The 17,772-nt window shown below is 42.9% G+C and overlaps 1 protein-coding gene across 2 annotated transcripts in view; it reads left to right on the plus strand.

The window, feature by feature from the left end:
• The window catches only part of ANGEL1 (angel homolog 1), a 23,874-nt gene continuing 6,102 nt past the window's right edge, over positions 1-17,772 (plus strand). The window contains exons 1-7 of one of the 2 annotated variants that reach the window (XM_004317254.4): positions 1-142; positions 2,945-3,520; positions 4,436-4,662; positions 5,120-5,189; positions 5,792-6,225; positions 8,531-8,657; positions 8,966-9,076. In XM_004317254.4, coding sequence (XP_004317302.1) covers positions 79-142; positions 2,945-3,520; positions 4,436-4,662; positions 5,120-5,189; positions 5,792-6,225; positions 8,531-8,657; positions 8,966-9,076 — 1,609 coding nt within the window. In that variant the 5' untranslated portion in view covers positions 1-78. The remainder of the gene's footprint in view (positions 143-2,944; positions 3,521-4,435; positions 4,663-5,119; positions 5,190-5,791; positions 6,226-8,530; positions 8,658-8,965; positions 9,077-17,772) is intronic. The other variant, XM_019920562.3, reaches the window with a different exon arrangement.

The raw sequence follows: 17,772 nt of genomic DNA on the forward strand, positions 1-17,772 counted from the left end.
AGGGCGACCTGGCGGGCGGCGGCGAGGAAGGGAGGCGGGCACTGGAGCGGGCGCGGGAGCGGGCGCAGGCGGCCGGCCATGATAGCGTCGTGCCTGTGTTACCTGCTGCTGCCGGCCGCGCGCCTTTTCCGCGCCCTCTCAGGTACCGGCCCTGTGTCCTGACGGGCGGGTGCCAGGCCCGGGCGTGCCTCGGCGGGGCCCCGCGGGGCCTGGGGCGGCGTGCGTCGCGGGCGGCCTCACGACCACTTTCCCCCGGCAGTGCCAAGGTGTGGGGAGGCGGCCCTCGGCCCCGCCGTGCCTGTCCTGGACTAAACGAGGCCCGGGCCTGGCCGGCGAGCGTCGTGGGCGGGCCCCTCCTCACCCCTGTGACCTGGAGGTGTCGGGCCACAGTTAACGTGAGGCGGCTTGGGGAGGGGCCAGAGCTGCCCTTCTCTGGCCCCGGGGTTGCGGAGAGGTTCCGGTCCCGCTGAGTCACTGCCCTGGGGGTCGGGGAGGGTTGGCCGCTCGGGGCCTAGGCTAATGTCCGAATTCTCTGTGGACAGGGGCCAGTCGGCCCTGGGGGCGGATCTGTGGACTGAAGACCTAGACGTACCTGTTTTTCCCCTGGGTCAACTCCACACTCACGTTTCCCAGCCGCCTCTCAGCGGAGTCTGGTTGAAAAAACGGATGCTCAGAATCCAGAGGCACATTGAAACTTCGGCTTTGAAGCAATGTCCCGTGCGTTTAGAGATGTGGTGGGGTGGAGGCAGTGCCCAGCGGGTACTTAGAGAAGAGTTATTGTTTAACTTTGCCATGATCTGCCTGCACTCCCCACTCCTGGGCTCTTATGAGACCATCAGTTACTCTGGGAGATCCCACAGAACCCCCAGACTTTTCTCTGGCATTTTAGGGGGCAGGACAGACCAAGAAGGACTTTTAGAAATAAGATGTCCAACTGTGTGCATTCTGTGCTTTTCCTTTCTGGAACTTTACACAATATGTGTGTGTGTGTTTGTAATTTCTGTTCCTATATATTTCATATAAAACATTTAATGTATGTATGTGTATGTTTGTATCTGCCACTAGAATGCGGGCTCCAGGAGGGCAGGGCCATGTCTGTTTTGCTCACTGTATCTAGTGCTAGCATACTGCCCAGAATGCAGTAGGCACTCAGTTCGGGAATGTCTTGTGTGTACATACTTCTCAGAAATGAGGAACTCCACAGAAGTCATTGTTTTCAGAGAACTAAGGCATATTCTTCTAACCATGTTGCTGTCATTTCTGGAGCTCTGCCAGTGTCCATAATGGCAGCCATAGTGACATATACTAGTCCAGAGGTTTCTAGACCAGTAGTCAGAGTTTTAGGTATGTCAGAGGAAGGGCCGCCTCCCCCCACCCACTTGCACACAGCTATTAAAGTAGTCCCATTTGTATTTGTACATTTGGTTTCTACAGATTTTCTTTTAATAAAAGAATTCTGCTGCTGAAAAACAAACCACCACCACCAACCAAAACCTGCTGAGTTTGAAAACTAATAACCTCACACATATAAATCAAAGAACTTCTGCCATGCGATACACATAGAGGATGTTTCAAAGGGCAGGGAATTAATAAGTTCCTGAGACTAAGGCCAGCAACCCAGCCCATGGGTTTAGAGCAGGGTTTCCCAATCTCAGTACTGTTGACGTCTGGGCCTGGGTAGTTCGTTGTGGAGGTGTCTCTTGCACTGTTAGGATATTCAGCAGTATCTTCATCCTATAACCACTAGATGCCAGTGTAGCATCCCCACAGTTGTGACGACCACTGTCTCCAGACAATGCAGAAATGTTCCCTGAGGGCAAAATCACCCCTGGTTGAAAAACCACGAGTTTGAGGGACGTAAATCCACATAGACCCTAAATAAGATAGTGTCTTTCAACGTTTGAACCATTTTGAAGTTTTTCTTGCCTTTTAAAAAAAAGAGCTGATAAAATAAATCTCTGGTGATTGAGGGTCATCATCATACATGTCACTTGTCCTATGCTAAAAATAAGTGACTTAGTGTGTGTTGGTGGGCGGAGGTTTTGTTTGCACCAAAATACTGTGCTTGGATTTTGGGGGCTCCAGTTTTATAGTTTTTCCCACCTGCTTTTTGCCTGTTGGCTGTCACGGTGGCTGCCGTAGCAGAGAGGTGGCAGCTGTCTCTTGCTGTCAGTTGTTGGCACCTTCCGATTTACAGCCGCTAGAGTACTATGGAATGGGAAAGATGATAATGAAGTCTGTGAAGATTTATGAGTAGAATAAATAGATTTGAGAAGAGGACCCAGGGCCTTTGCTAAGAGAGAGATTGTACAGATTTTGAGACACCCTTTTTGTCTACTTTAGGCCTTTTTCTTTTAGAATGCATTCATAGATTAGTGGACTTATAGAACTAGAAAAGCTCTTGGGGATTATCTAGTTCAAACTTCCCTTGTCCTCATTTTACAGTCAAGAGTGAGTCCATCTCACTAGGGCCATTGTCCAAGGTCACATAGCTTTGTTAATTTCAGTGCTAGGCCATAACCCACAGTTCTGACTCATGGTCAAGTGCTGGTTCCAGTGTAATGCGGCTCTTAGAACCAGAGAGTTGACGTTAATAGGAATCTTAACCTCCAGATAAAAGGAGTGTGGTTGTATGTGACCATCTCTGTCCTAGATTATGCGGGATAGCCATTCTTTCATTCACACATGAATATTTATCAGATCCCTACTATATGAATTAGTTGATACTTGTAGAGCATTTAGAACAGTGCCTGGCACATAGTAAGCACTTTGCTCTGATGATGAGGATGTTCCAGGCACTAAAATGGGCAGGCTCAGTGATGGTACAGTGATGAGCAAGGTGGACATGATTCTTGCTTGTATGAGACTTACTAGAAGTTGGGAGAAGAGCATGGGTTGGGTGATGCTGTCATCTTATAACATGGTATCTTGGCTTTCTTCTTAGATGCTTTCTTCACATGTCGAAAAAATGCCTTCCTGGCGAAGAGCTCGTCCCCCCAGGTAGACGGCGACTTTGCCATGGCCCCTCGGGGCCCCGACCAGGAGGAGTGTGAGGGCCTGCTGCAGCAGTGGCAAGAAGAAGGGTCAAGCCAGGCACTCTCAACTGTGAGCGAGGGTCTGCTTGTAGATAAGGGAGTAGCCGAGAGCAGCCTGGCGCACCTGATGGATAATCCTGGAGAACAGGATGCTGCTTCAGAAGACAAGTGGTCCAGCAGGCAGCTGAGTGACCTGTGGGCAGCAGAGAACCTGGAGGAGTCTTTCCCTGAGGTGCTAGGAGAGGAGCCACTGCCAGAGGTCGAGGGCCCAATGTGGGCAGAAGTCCCGGTGCAGACTGGCCCCCAGTATGCAGACTGTGCTGTCCTCCCAGTGGGTGCCCTGGCTGCAGAGCAGTGGGAGGAGGACCCCGCAGTTGTGGCCTGGAGCATAGCACCGGAGCCTGTGCCCCAGGAAGAGGCTCCCATCTGGTCCTTTGAGGGCCTGGGGCAGTTGCAGCCTCCCCCAGTGGAAATCCCATATCATGGTGAGTCTGACAACCGGCTGGGTGAGCCGGGGCAGCAGGTTGTCTCGGATGTGCACACAGTCACTGCTAAAGTTCTCTTGTGTGGAGCTCTGCTGCTGCATTGTGTTTTTCTGAGACTCCTGCAGTGGCAGATCCAGAGGGGCCTTAGAGAGCATTTCATCCAGCCCCGTGGCCTTTCAGATGAAGTGATCACGGCACAGAGAGGTAGCAGGACATGCCTAAAGTCACATAGCTAGGTAGTGGCAGAACTGAAAGCAGACCATAGCTCTGATTCTCTACATTATTGGTTCTCTGGAGGTGACCTGGGTTGCGGTGGAGAGCGCTCAGGGCTCCACTCTCTGCCTCGACCAGGATGACTCCATTTTTATCTGTGTTATATGTCAGGCTTCCATTAGACTTTGGAGAGCGAGTGCTGTGGCTCACATAGGTTTGAACTCCACTCTGCAGCTCCCTGCTCGAGGGCACATGGGAGACACATTATGGTTTCTGGCTCTGTAGGCATTTTCAGGTTTAGAGGTCAGAAAACACCCAAGGCTGAGATTACTCTAGAAATGTCTTTAATCTCAGATGACTGTTAAGCACATTCATCTGAGTGATTCCCCAGAGACCCATGGATTTATCAGAAGTGAGAAATTGTTGGCCATATTTAGTGAACTTGTACTAGGTGCCAGGTACTATGCTAGGTACTAGGGATACAGTGATGAACAGGCCAAGATTATCTTAGGCTTTGTGGAGTTTATTGTCTCGTCTGAGAATGTCCTTAGAGTGTTGTTCAAATCACCACAGAAAGGGATGAATGACAGGGAAAATGAAAAAAGGAACTCGTCGCAGTATCATGGAGTCAGGAGTGGAGATGGTGGGCCCTGTGAATAACATGGACTTACCATGGACCTCTTCTTCCCGACACCTTTGCAGAAATCTTGTGGCGAGAATGGGAGGATTTCTCCACTCAGCCAGATGCTCAGGGCCTGGAGGCGGGGGATGGCCCTCAGTTCCAGTTCACTCTGATGTCCTATAACATCCTGGCTCAGGACCTGATGCAGCAGAGCTCAGAGCTCTATCTGCATTGCCATCCAGACATCCTCAGCTGGAACTACCGCTTTGCGAACCTCATGCAGGAATTCCAGCACTGGGACCCCGATGTGAGTGAAGATGGGGAGATGTGCCATCCTGCATTTGCCCTGGACCCTGGCTGTCCCAATGCTCTTAGAAAATGAATTGAACCCCACAGCTGTTCATATGATTGGCCTCCTGCCTAGGACTGGCGCTTGCCTGCCTGGTGTAATGAGTTTGGGGCAGATGCTAAGAAGACTGTCCGTGGGTGCACACTTTCTAGCACCTTTGTGCAGGCAGGGAGACGTGAGGGATTCAAGGAGCAGGAAGATCCAGCGCATGTATCTGATCTCAGCTTAACTCTGGGCCTGTTGTTGCTGGTAGTGGCTATCAGGGAAGAGTCAGCACCAGGGGAAGTTTCAGTGTGACCCAGCCTGAGACCCACAGCAGCTTCCCATGTGGCTTCAGTGCCTGCTCCTGGGGTGGGAGTCGTACTCCAGGGCCCTCCATTACTCTGGAGTGATTGGATTCCTTGTCATTTCCCAGATCTTGTGTCTCCAGGAAGTCCAGGAAGACCATTACTGGCAGCAGCTGGAGCCCTCTCTGAGAATGATGGGTAATGCCGCTCCCTGGCACGTTTGCCAGTCTTTCTTCCTGCAGCCCTGTCTGCTCTCTCCTGAATGCACTGTATCTTTCTTTCATCTCAGTAAACCCTCAGTCTCATCTGTGAGCTAGCTTCTTTGTGTGGGTGAGGAGAGTCCTGAAGTTTTAAAGCAATTCTGACATATATTTCCATTTAATCCTTGAAGTAACCAACCCTGAGAGGCTGAATATCATTATCCCCATTTTACAGTGCGGAAACTGAGGTTCAGAAAATTTGTGTGACTAGCTCAAGGTCACAAAGCTATAAATATGAAGCTCATAGGTTGTGGAGCCTGGACTCCAGCTTGTCTGACCCTAGAGTCCATGCTTTTCCTGTCAGGTTATTGCTTCATACCCTTCTGTCCCTTCTTCCCCTTCTAGCCACTCAGTCATGTGGTTACAACTGTAAGGGAGCCTCTGCAGAACCAAGGAATTGGCAAGGGCAAGGACTCCCCTTATTGAACTGCAGGAGCAGTGCATTAGGCACCCATGCCTGGGCTACTGCCACTGGGTAGAGGGACCCTAACCCATCTTCAAGGACTCTGACCCATCTCCTTGGTGGGGTGTTCCTTGCAGGCTTTACCTGTTTCTACAAGAGGAGGACCGGGTGTAAGACAGATGGCTGTGCTGTCTGCTACAAGCCCACGCGATTCCGTCTGCTCTGCGCCAGCCCTGTGGAGTACTTTCGGCCTGGCTTGGAGCTCCTCAATCGGGACAATGTGGGCTTAGTGTTGCTGCTGCAGCCACTAGTCCCAGAAGGCCTGGGGCAAGTCTCAGTGGCCCCCTTATGTGTGGCAAATACTCACGTCCTGTACAACCCACGTCGGGGCGATGTCAAGCTAGCCCAGATGGCCATTTTCTTGGCTGAAGTGGACAAGGTGGCCAGGTTGTCAGATGGCAGCCACTGCCCCATCATCTTGTGTGGGGACCTGAATTCTGTCCCTGATTCACCTCTTTACAACTTCATCAGGGATGGAGAACTCCAGTACCATGGGATGCCGGCCTGGAAGGTGAAATGGGAGAGGCCGCTGTGGGGTTGGCTTAGGGAGAGATTTTGGTGTTGGCATCTGGTGTTGCTTCTGTGGCAGGGACCTCAGTTACACCTGTTCTGGCTTCCTCTGGCTTTTTCTTGTTCTATTGATATCTGGTACCCAAGCCTGGAAGTTAGGAGCTCGTGAGTGCCTTTGGTATATTGGAATCCTTTCAGTTTTTATCATTATGTTTAATTTACAAGTACATAAGTATATATGTAAGTGCATGTAAGTACACAAGTGCATCCCTTTAAGGATTCAGACATTTTAAAATAAGACCAAAGCCCCTTTTATTACCTACATTTTCCACGTCTCCACTTAGAGTCAAGTAATAACTGTTCAATGTTTGGTGGTGTTCCTCCAGGTCATTTTCTATGCATTTGCAGTAGTATCTAAGCTGTTGTGATGATGTAATTATAATCTACATTTATTAAGCACTTACTGTGTGCCAGGTGCTATTTTAAGCACTTTACATGTGTTAACTCATTAATTTTCACAATTTCTGTCATTCCTTCCATTTTATAAATGAAAAAGCTAAGGTGTAGAGAAGTTAGGCAATTTGCTTACTCTAGTTTTTGCAGGTAGTGAGTGGTGGAGCCAGGATTTGTAACCAGGTAGTCTGGCCCCAGAGCTCTTGCCCTCCGATACTATGCTGTGATTGCTTCTAACAGCTGGTATATAATGTACTGTGTGTGTTTATAAATGGGCTATATTATGTATATTTCATTTTGTAGCTTGTTTTTTTTCACTCAACAATGTACATATGTGTCTGTCTCATTCCTTTTAACTGCTGAATGTTTATAACCTAGGTATCTTATAGTTTTATTGTAGTTTATTTAGCCCTACTGAGGAGCACTCAGCTTGTGCTGATTTCTTTACATGTCACTTAATCTCCTTGTTCCTCTCTTTTGCCCCTGCTGATCCAATTTGTTGCTTAACTTTTGGCAAGGCACAGGAGAGAAAAGACATAAAATGACTGAATTATTGTTGAGCACTTTGGGCTTTTATTTTAATGAGGTTACTCAAGTGCCAGCGATGTCCTGGTTGCTACATGCGCAGAGAAAGGCATTATCCTGCCAGGAAGCTGCTGTTATCAAGGGGCTCAGGGCATGGGAAGAAGAATTTACTAAGTGCCTACCACGTGACAGCTGCCGTTAAGCATAGTGATTAAGAGCACCATCTTGAAGCCAGATAGTCCTGCGTTCAGATGCCTGCTCTGCCACCTTGGGCAAGTTACTTCACTTCCGTAAGCCCCATTTGCCTCGTCATACACTGGGGATATAATGGGACCTACTTCAGAGGGTTTTCTTTGGTGGATTACATAAAATAATGCACACAGTGTTTTCCAGTTTCTGCTTCAAAGGAAGCAGTCAGTAACTGGTAGTAGTTATGGTTACCAGGATTCTTAATTGTATGTGGTATTATTATCCCATTCAATAGTAGGGCATGTTGAACCCAAGAGAGTTAACTAACTTGCCCAAAGTCACACAGTTAGTAAATGGCCATTAAATTGAAGGTGTGTTTTACTTCTGATGGCATTCTGAAAATGTGTGTCCTCGAGGGGCAGAGAGATTGTGTCTGTCACTGCTCTCTCCCCAGCACTTAGCTAGTGTTTTGCACATAGTTGGCATTCAAATATTTGTTGTTGTTAAATGAAATAAAGGGGGTTTTGCTACACACGTTGGAGATACGCAGATGACTGATGTTGCCGAATGTTTCCCCTACTACGTTCTGTCCGTTCCCAGGCTGCTCATTGGCTTTGACCGAGGATGGTGACGTAGATACGGTAAAGTGCTTTGGTGAATTTCCCATTTGGTTTGACCCCGTGGTTTCCCACTAATAGGCTTAAGATGCTAGACTTTGATCCAGAAGATCCAAAGATCAGGATAAACCTTTTCCCACTGCAAATTAAAGCCCCTGAAAGTTGACATTCCCTGGGCAGAGTAGTGTAGATTTTTCTGAGCTGAAATTTAGGGGACCATATGTTCATATAGTTCTGTTCTCTTTGACTCACATACCTCACTCTCTTAACCCCTTATTCCTGTCTCATAGATATTTCAGTGTTTCTAGTAAAAAAAATAAAACAATGGTTTTAAATAGCTCCTTATTTTTAACTTTCCCCTGAGACTTATGTGTTTTGCTTGTGTTACGTACCTAGTATGTGACTGTGTGTGTGTGTGTGTGTGTGTGTGTGTGTGTGTATGTTTGTCTGCATGTCCCAAAACATGGGCTATTTCCTTTTTCCATCTCAGATTCCTTATTCCCATCTGCTCTTTCCTTGTAGGTATCTGGACAGGAAGACTTCTCCCATCAGCTTTATCAGAGGAAGCTGCAGGCCCCACTATGGCCCAGCTCCCTGGGCATCACTGATTGCTGTCAGTATGTCACCTCCTGTCACCCCAAGAGATCAGGTGAGCACATGCCACATTCTTGGTTGGTTGTCCCTCCATGCCCATTTTGGGAGAAAGCTGGCACCTCAGTGACAAGAGAAAGTGTAATTCCCTCAATTCTCTTAGCACGTTCCTTTGTTGTTTTCATTGTCCTCCTCATGGTCACCCAGTGAAATGGACAACTTTAAATCATAGCCATTGGAAAATCTCCTTGTCTTCAGAGCCAGACTTCCTCTGTGTCCCTACTTGTAAACTTCTTGGTATTAAGGAAGTCTCAGCATGTGGCTCCTCTTCCTGTCTTTCACTGTATGGCTTTTCCTGGTTTACAGAGAAACGTAAGTATAGCCGAGACTTCCTGCTACGTTTCCGCTTCTGCAGCATCGCCTGTCAGCGACCTGTAGGACTGGTTCTTATGGAAGGAGTGACAGATACTAAGCCAGGTAATGGGAACTAAGCTTGTTCCCTAACTTGTTCCAACTAAGCTTGGTCCTCTTTCCTCTGCACCTCTGATATTTGTCAGTTATGTGGTTTCTTAGTCTTTTCTAGGTATCATTCTTAGAGATCAGCTTCTGGTAATAAGTATGCTTAGGAGGAAGGTCAGTGGAGTTCACCGGCCATGTGCAATGTGTTCAGAACATGGACCAGGAATCAAGAGACCTGGGTTCTAACTAGCTCTGAGACCTTGAGTAAGCCACAAGCTTTTTAGTATTAAGTTTCTAATAACTAGCATGTATACAGCATGTTTAAGAGAGAAAATACACTTGATGGCTTTGAAAATCATAAGGTGACAGTACTCCTGGGTGTGATAACAAGTTACTCCTACTGAGAACTTCCAGATTGTAAGTAGCAGAGTATGCTTGATGTTCTCCCCTTCTTGTCTCTGAAAACACTCCAAAGCAACAAGGAGAATGAAAAGGAGAAATGCAAACTCCATCTTTGAGAAAGCTAGGAGACCTGAAGATATTTGAAATCATGAACCACAGCACAGGTGGAATGGTTGCAAGAAGCACTGGAGGTCATGCAGGGGTGCTGGAGCAGGTATGGAGAGACTGGTCTGTGGGGCCATATGGATCTCCAAAAGAACCAGCAGTGTGCCTTTCTCCAAGGTGAGGAGCGTACCCCGAGGCACGAAGTCAAAATCCCTTGTTTCATCAACAAGAATAAGATGCACAGGTTGTGAAAGGATATTGTCTGAACCTCTTTTGGTCCAAAGAGGCAGTAGAGGAAAGACAGATCAAGGAATCAAGCCAAATTTGCACGAAGCAGTCTGTTTAAGTGGTGGGGGGAGGTGTAACACTTAAACTGCATATTTCTTTTGGCTAGGGGGAAGTAAAGATGAACAGGACTCACACACAACCCTGCGTCATAAGGAAAGATGCCTGTTACTTGGAATGCGTACCCAGGTCTTCGCTTGTATAAGCTTTGTACCAATAGCTTGTACATAAAAACCTCAACTAATTCCAAGCTGGGCTGCCCAAAAGGAGCCAGCGTGAGATCTGTACTAAAATACTATAAGAAAAAGAGGTGGAAGAGCAGGAAAAGTAAAAGGCAGATAAAGAATACTTCGAAGATAAAAATTGTTGCCATGGAGCATATAAACATTATGATTATTTTCCCATGAATAAAAAAAATTAAGCAATTGTCTTTATAACATAAGAGTGCAAAAATAAAATAATTGCTTTTATAAAATAAGTTCAAGCACATGGCAAGACATCAGTAGATGAAATGTAAACTGCAGAGCTCAGGAAAAAAGTGGAATAAAAAATTTAAGAATCACATAATGAATACAAAATTAGAAGCAGTCCAAGAGAGAATAGGCACTGCTGAAAACAAGGCAAGAGGCAGAGGCCAGGAAGGATAAAAAGCACTAGAAAGAAAATAACAGTAGTGGAAGTTAAAGAGATTCAACATACACATAGTTCGAGTTCACAAAGAAGAAATCCAGTATAATAGCACAAAGGGAATATTTAAAGGTATGGTTCAGGGAAGATTTTCCCAAAATCAAGAGATCTGACTCCACATTGAGAAGGATATACCATGTCTCAGTAAAAAATGACATAGGAGAGTCAACAGTAAGACATCTTAGTGAAGTTAACAGAAGTCAAAGATAAAAGAATCGTTTGGGCAGAACCAAAAAAATTGGGCTATTTTTAAAGGTAAAAATAATCAGGTAGGCTTCAGATTTCTTAACATTAACATTCGACTCTGGAACACAGGAGAGCAAGGTTTCAAAGAAAGACGGTATGGTCAAAAATTTTATACTCAACCCAAAGCCTTTCATGAAGAAACTGCTAGACAACCAAGAAACTTAAGACAACCAAGCAATGACTGAAAAAACTATAGTAAAAGGACTGGTGGTAAGCAATGAATTCATTTTTTTCTTGAAGGAATTTAACTTGAATTGGCATTTTGCAAAGAGCAGTGAACATTTCAATGGCTTGGTTTTTTTTTGTTGTTTTTTTTTAATTGCAAAGCTAGTGTATTATTACAACTGTGGTGATAGCAATAATAATAGTGGTAGCCACCATGCATAGAGCGACTGGCGTGTGCTAGGAACTGGGATAAGTGCTTGGATCACTTGGGCTCAGGCAGGGAAGCAGTAGCTCAATGTTTTAAGAATACAAAATCCTGGGCTTCCCTGGTGGCACAGTGGTTGAGAGTCCGCCTGCTGATGCAGGGGACAGGGGTTCGTGCCCTGGTCTGGGAAGATCTCACATGCTGTGGAGCGGCTGGGCCCGTGAGCCATGGCCGCTGAGCCTGCGCGTCCCGCAACAGGAGAGGCCACAACAGTGACAGGCCCACGTACCGCCAAAAAAAAAAAAAGAATACAAAATCCTAAAGTTAAACAGTAGTAGGATCCCACATAGGTAATTCCATGTTAAGAATAGGTTATTTAAAAAAAATCAGTACTGTACTTGAAACATAAAATAAGCATTTCAATTTAATAACAAAATAAGAACCTTAAAATACACTGACAATCACTTTGTAAGTAGAATCATTATATGGGGGAAAATATCCAGTTCACTAACAGTACCCAATAATAGCAGTATTTTCAAAATTGAGATTAAATTTGGGTAAACACACCCATCCTCCACATACTGTGAACGTACCCTTCCGTTTGTTTAGTATCCCCACCCAGGGCCGAATAGGGTCCTGATGAATCTCTTTTAAGGACTCCAAATCTAAAAACCTACCACCAGTTTTAGACCATGAGTAGAAAGACTTCAGGTGCAGTACAAGGAGATCATAGTGTGTGATCTTTTTTTCTAGAGGATTTGTTTAGATGTGCTAACAAATAATATTTCCAGTCCAATACCAGAGTCATCCAACTCAACTGTAGACATTCAAACTTGCCAAGTTGACTGTGACACTGACTTTAATGGGAAGCATCTGAATTGCCAAAGTAGCTACAGTGCTGGGGAGTGATGGTCTAACTTTCCAACAAGTTGACGTTGCATTGTGCTGGAGTGTTCTACATCACACAAGTTGTATAATAAAAAAAAAAATTGTGATTCTCACTCTCCCCAACTCCCTTTGTGAAGGAATAATTCATAAGATGGGAATCTAAATTTTAAGTCCCCCTCTTGTAAATATTTTTAATTATTAGTGGTTTATTCTTTCCAGTATGGTTCTTAAAGACACTGAAAGGGGTTACTCTGTTTTCTTTTTCATGAGCACTTGCACATTTCCATTTATCTCCAGAGCTTCAGGTCTTTTAACATGTAAAAATAAACCATGTGCCCAATTAAGTGCATTCTAGGAAAAAACAGTTGCTAATAAATGACTTCCATAAACTATTATTAACAAACTGACCAGATGGCCACAGAGGAAAGGCTGTCTGATCAGTTTTTGAACCAGGAAAGTTCTGAATCCAGCTCCTCCACTGGCCCATCCCTGCACAACTTATTATCCTCTTCCCAAGTACACTTGCAGAAGAACTTACTTGCTTGGCTGCTGCCAGTGCTGAATGGTCCAGGAAGATGTTGCAGCTCAGGTAGAGGCAGTTGTGGCCCATGTGCTCATGTGGCCTGGTGGGACAGGCAGAGGCCTTGAGTCCCATGGAACTGCTGGAGCAGTGCCGTTTGTACATAGTGCTGCATGGGTAGAACCTGGTGTTGAGAGAAGCAGTTTTCTTTCTTTCTTTTTTGTTTTTCTTTTCATGTACTAAAAAAAGACTTGATTTTTTTTATCCTCACACTAATATGAAAATTTGCCAAGTGTAAATGTCTAGTTTGGAAATCAGTCCATTGTCTTGCAGGTTCCAGCATTGCTAATGAGAAGTCTGCTGCCATTTTGATTCTTGATCCTTTCTTTGTATATCACGTATGTTGCCTCTCTGAGACTTTCTGGTTCTTATCTCTAATCCCTTGATTTCTGAAATCTCATGATGGTTTACCCTACTCAGGGTGTTGGTTTCATTCATTATTTTGTATACTCCACGGCCCTTTCAAATGGAAACTAATTTATTTCGAATCACATAATTTTGCTGGTAATATTTCTTCAATAATTTCCTATCTTCTGCTTTCTCTTTTTGGAATTACTGTTAATTGGATATTAGAATCTACCATCTGTGAGATGCTCTCAGCTTGTTCATTCCTTCTAGTGATTTTAAATTTCTGCCATTTTATATATATATATATTTATTTTTGGCTGTGTTGGGTCTTCATTTCTGTGCGAGGGCTTTCTCTAGTTGCGGCGAGCGGGGGCCACTCTTCATCGCGGTGCGCGGGCCTCTCACTGTTGCGGCCTCTCGTTGCAGAGCACAAGCTCCAGACGTGCAGGCTCAGTAGTGTGGCTCAGGGGCCTAGTTGCTCCGTGGCATGTGGGACCTTCCCAGACCAGGGCTCGAACCCGTGTCCCCTGCATTGGCAGGCAGATTCTCAACCACTGTGCCACCAGGGAAGCCCTGCCATTATATTTTTAATTTCCAAATCTCCTTTTAAAAGTTCCTTCTTTTTTTATACCATTGTTTTTTGTTTTTTTTTTTAATGAATGCAATATTGCCTTTCTACTACTGAGGATGATAATTTTTAATATTCCATCTGTTCCTTCCAAGGTTCTTTTTTTTTTTTTTTTCCCCAAGGTTCTTTTAATTAAGAGTTAGTTTCTTCCTACCCCACTGTTTGTTCCCAAAGATTCCATCAGGTGTCCATTCACATTTAGGAATGAGACATGAAAACGTAATGGCTCTGTGTAAGGGATGGTTCTAATTGACTGGTGAGTTCATTGTGCCAGTTTTGATTTTCACCTCCCACCTCTTTTCTGGAGTAATGGTACCTCTGATTCCTGACCTCTTACATGATTCAGAAGCCTAAATTAGCTTGCCTCTTGCTGAAGAGAAAACCATTTTCAATATCCTGCTGGTCACTGTGATTTTTCTGATTCAAAATGAAGATATTAGTGTTAGGAACATTTATGTTCCAAATAACATCACATCAGTCATCACAAAGTGAAACTGCAGTATTTAACAGGAATAATAGTCAGAAAATAACTAATGGTTGAAGATTTTAATTCATCTTTCTCAGTTCACAATAGTTAAAGTAGATAAAAAATAACTGAGAATATAGAAGACTTAAATAACATGTTGTATGGTAAATCTGATGGATACATATCAAACTCTGAGCACTGAAAGCAGAGCAAAGACATCTTTTAAAATATCCACAGGAAATTCCTGAGAATTGGCCATATATTAGACTACCACAAAAAAAATCAGTAAATTTCAAACAGTAGAAATAGTATAGCCAACTTTCCGTGATCACACATGCATTAAAAATAGAAGTTAAAAGGATGCTATCATCTGGACATTTAAAAAATTTCAAACAACTTTTGGGTCAAAGATGAAATTTAAACAAACTGCAGAGTGTGTAGAAAATAACAATAATGAAAATACCATATATTTGTGGTATATAGCTAAAATAGCGTTCAGTGAAAAATTCATAGAATTATATAGAATATCTTGAATCAGAGAATTATATTGGTAAGAAAAAATTAAAGTAAGTAAATTAAGTATCCCCCAAGTTAGAAAAGAGAACAAGCTGAAAGAAAGCAGAAGATGAAAATGAAAATAATTTAGAGAACAGAAAAACAGTAGGACTAATAAGCTCTAAAAATCGGTTTTTTGGGTGAAAAACAGCTGTCAGATTAGCTAACCTATTTAAGGGGGCAGGGGAGGAGCAAGTAAAAGTATTCAGATGCAGAAGAATTTAGAGGATTATAAGGGGGTTCTTTTCTCAACTGAGTGCAAAAGAAATTGGAAACTTAGATGGCCTATGTTAATTTTAGAAAATGTAATTTACTAAAACTGATTGTGAAAGAGAGACATAACATAAATAGATTACCACAGGGTGAAAAAATAGTGAAAGTTCTCAGAGATACAGTCCCACAAAAACACCATGTTCATGTTGATAGGAGAACATCATCAAACCTTTAAAGAACTTGTAATTCCATTACTGTTTAAATTGTTAAAGAGCACAGCAGAAGGGGGCCAAGTTATTTTTACAAAAGAAGTATTTGACACCAACACCTGACAACAGTTACACAGGAAAAGAAAACTACAGACCTTAATATTCTCCACTTACGAATATTGATGCAAAAAATGTACATAGAAGATCAGGAAACAGAATCTAACATCACATTTCAAGAGCAATATACTATGCCCAAATAGAGTTTATCAGAAATATGAAGGTAGTTCAGTATTGGGAAATCTATTAATGTATTTATCATGCTAATAAATATATGAAATCTATTAAAAAATAGAAATGCATGTCATCCTGTAGATGTCAGAGACATTTGTTAAAATTCAACATCTATTCCGGATTCTTTTAAAAAGAACCTTCTTAAGGAAAAAATAGATAATTCCTTATACCCTTAAAATACATTTATCTTGGTCAGTCAGCGCTTTGGTGCACCATGGAGGAAGGGGCGTGGAGCCGCCAGATGCCTGAAAAAGAAAAAAAAACAAAAGCATTCATCTCAATCCAAAAATGAGCATCTTGCTTAAAGAAGACAGTCTAGTAGCATTCCTGTCAAAGTGGGGAACAAGATAGGGATGACTACTGTCATTCAACTGTGAGAGACACCAGCCACAGAATTAGAAATAGAACATAGAAATATAGACAAGAAAATAGAAGTAAACAATGGAAAGGAGAGGGTAAACTATTACTTGCTGTTAATATGGTTATATAACTGGTTATCCAAGAGAATCACCTAACAACTATTATTAGCATTAATTCTGGAAAGTGTCTGGGCAGAATATTAATATACAGAAATCAATAGTATTCATATAATAAAATAATGATATATTTGTTATAAGATGTAATTTTAAGAAGACCCTATTTATAATAGCAACAAAAAGAAAACAATTTAACAGGGAAAATGTAGGAATATTTCATTTCATATAAATTAACAAATTTATTGGCATGAAGTTGTCCATAACATTCTCTTACCTTTTTTTAAAAATAACTTTATTGAGGTGGAATTCACATACCATTCACCCATTTAAAGTGTACAAATCAGTGGCTTTTAGTATATTCAGAGTTGTGGAACCATCATCACAATATAATTTTACAACATTTTCATCACCCCCAAAAGGAATCCCATATTCATTAGCAGTTATTTTCCCTTTACCCTTCCCCTTGTAAAAAATCAACAGTGGACCTATGGGTTTCTGGACTCTCAGTTCTACTCCATTCATCTATATGCCTAGCCTTATGCCGGTACCACTCTGCCTTGATTATTTTAGCTTTGTATACGTTTGAAATAGAGAAGTGTAAATCTTGTAACTTCATTGTTGTTTTTCAAGATTATTTTGGCTATTCTGGGTCTCTTATACATTTCTATGTGGATTTTAGGATCACCACGTCAATTTGTGCAAAAAAGTTAGTTGGGATTTTGGTAGGGATTTACAGATCTGTAGATCAGTTTGGGAAGTGTTGCCATTTTAACAGTATTATCTTACGATCAGTGAACATGGAAGTTTTCCCATTTATTTAGATCTTTAATTTCTTTCCATGTTTTATAGCTTTCAGTGTGTCTTATACTTCTTTTGTAAAATTTATTTGTAACTACTTAAAATTCCTTTTGTTACTTTTATAAATGGAAATATTTTCTGAATTTCATTTTTGGATTGTTCATTGCTAGTGTATAGAGATGCAATTTTTGTATATCAGTCTTGTATCTTGCAATCTTTCAAACTCAATTTTTTTTAAATGAATAAATTTATTTATTTTTGGCTGCGTTGGGTCTCCATTGCTGCACGTGGGCTTTCTCTAGTTGCGATGAGCAGGGATTACTCTTCTTTGTGGTGCACAGGCTTCTCATTGCGGTGGCTTCTCTTGTGTGGAGCAGGGGCTCTAGGCGCACGGGCTTTAGTAGTTGTGGCTCGTGGGCTCAGTACCTGTGGCACGTGGGCTCAGTAGTTGTGGCACGTGGGCTCCGTAGTTGCAGCTCTCGGGCTGTAGAGCGCAGGCTCAGTAGTTGTGGCACATGGGCTTAGTTGCTTCGCAGCATGTGGGATCTTCCCCGACCAGGGCTCGAACCCGTGTCCCCTGCATTGGCAGGCAGATTCTTAACCACTGCACCACCAGGGAAGTCCCTCAAACTCATTTATTAGTTCTAATAGTTTTTTAGTGCATTTCTTAGGATTTTCTATATATAAGATCATGTCACCTTGCAAATAGAAATAGTATTACTTTTTTCCATTCCAATTTGGATGCATTTTATTTCTTCCATAATTGTCCTGGTTAGAACTCTCATTACAGTGTTGAGTGGTGACAGCGAATATTCTTGTCTTATTCCTGATCTTAGGGGTAAAGTTTTCAGTCTTTCAGCATTGAGTATGATGTTAGCCATGAGGTTTTTTTTGTTTGCTTTTTATTTATTTGTGTTTTGTGGATTCCCTTCACCAGATTGAGGAAGTTCTCTTTTATTCCTAGTTTTTTAAGTGTTGTGGGTTTGTTTTTTGGTCATAAAGGAGTGGATTTTGTCAGATATTTTTTCTGTGACTATTCAGATAATCACGTGGTTTTTGTTCTTCAGTATTCTGTTAATATGATGTATTATATTAATTGATTTTCGGATGTTAAACCAACCTTACATTTTTAGGATAACTCGTATTTGGTCATAGTATATAGTCATT

The sequence above is a fragment of the Tursiops truncatus genome, chromosome 2 (genome assembly GCF_011762595.2).
Source record: "Tursiops truncatus isolate mTurTru1 chromosome 2, mTurTru1.mat.Y, whole genome shotgun sequence".
Classification (NCBI taxonomy): domain Eukaryota; kingdom Metazoa; phylum Chordata; class Mammalia; order Artiodactyla; family Delphinidae; genus Tursiops; species Tursiops truncatus.